This window comes from Penaeus monodon, chromosome 23, assembly GCF_015228065.2.
Source record: "Penaeus monodon isolate SGIC_2016 chromosome 23, NSTDA_Pmon_1, whole genome shotgun sequence".
Lineage (NCBI taxonomy): Eukaryota > Metazoa > Arthropoda > Malacostraca > Decapoda > Penaeidae > Penaeus > Penaeus monodon.
The window spans coordinates 16,758,415-16,759,181 of NC_051408.1; the positions used below are offsets into that span (position 1 = coordinate 16,758,415).

The 767-nt window shown below is 39.6% G+C and overlaps 1 protein-coding gene across 1 annotated transcript in view; it reads left to right on the plus strand.

Moving 5' to 3' along the window:
- LOC119587828 (FYVE, RhoGEF and PH domain-containing protein 4-like) overlaps nucleotides 1-767 on the plus strand; it is a gene marked incomplete at its 5' end in the record, with an annotated part of 17,402 nt that overhangs the window by 12,274 nt on the left and 4,361 nt on the right. The window contains 2 exon segments of the mRNA XM_037936531.1: nucleotides 166-378; nucleotides 543-728. Coding sequence (XP_037792459.1) covers nucleotides 166-378; nucleotides 543-728 — 399 coding nt within the window.

Here is a 767-nt window from a genome sequence, read left to right on the forward strand (position 1 = left end):
TTGTTTTTTTCACTTTCCCACCGTTATGTGTTGTTGAATTCTATTCCCTTGAAGTACCATAATTTGTTCCTCCATTTTCTTATATTAATTTTTTAATATCCTGGTTTCCTTTGTTCTTTTCCTACTTTTTTTAACAATTTCCTCATTTGTTTTCTCTATTTGCAGGTGGTGTGTAGCAAATGCTCCAGTTTCAAGGCCAGTTTAGCTTATGATAGCGGCAAGAATGTTCGTGTCTGCCGGACTTGCCATGCAACGTTGCAGGAGCTGTCATCATCCACTGCAACCCCTTCTCCAGAGATAAATGAGGGGGATGAGTGCTCTATACACACAGTTAAAGAACCTCCTGATTTAGCTTTTAGAAGTAGGGGAGTTTTAGAGGTATGTTTATCCATTAAGGTTTGTTTCTACCTTGTAACTTTTCATATCTTCAACATTGTTGGTAGTCAGAAAAAAATTCACCAATTTTTGGTTACATCTATACTTTTCCAGAATTCTTCTCACTGTAAGCATTTTTCTATGCTGTATCTTATTTCCATTCCCAGGTTTCAGCAGCAGCAGATGGTGCTGTGGCTCAAGGTTTCCTCCAACTCAAGACACATCGCAAAGCTTGGGTGAAACGGTGGTTTGCTCTGCACACTGATTTTGTTCTGTATTCCTTCAAGTGTGATATGGATGCGCAGGCACTCACAGCAACACCAGTACCTGGGTTCACTGTCACACATCTTCAGGTCAGTTTGAAGCTGGAATTTGACACCTAATTGTTATAA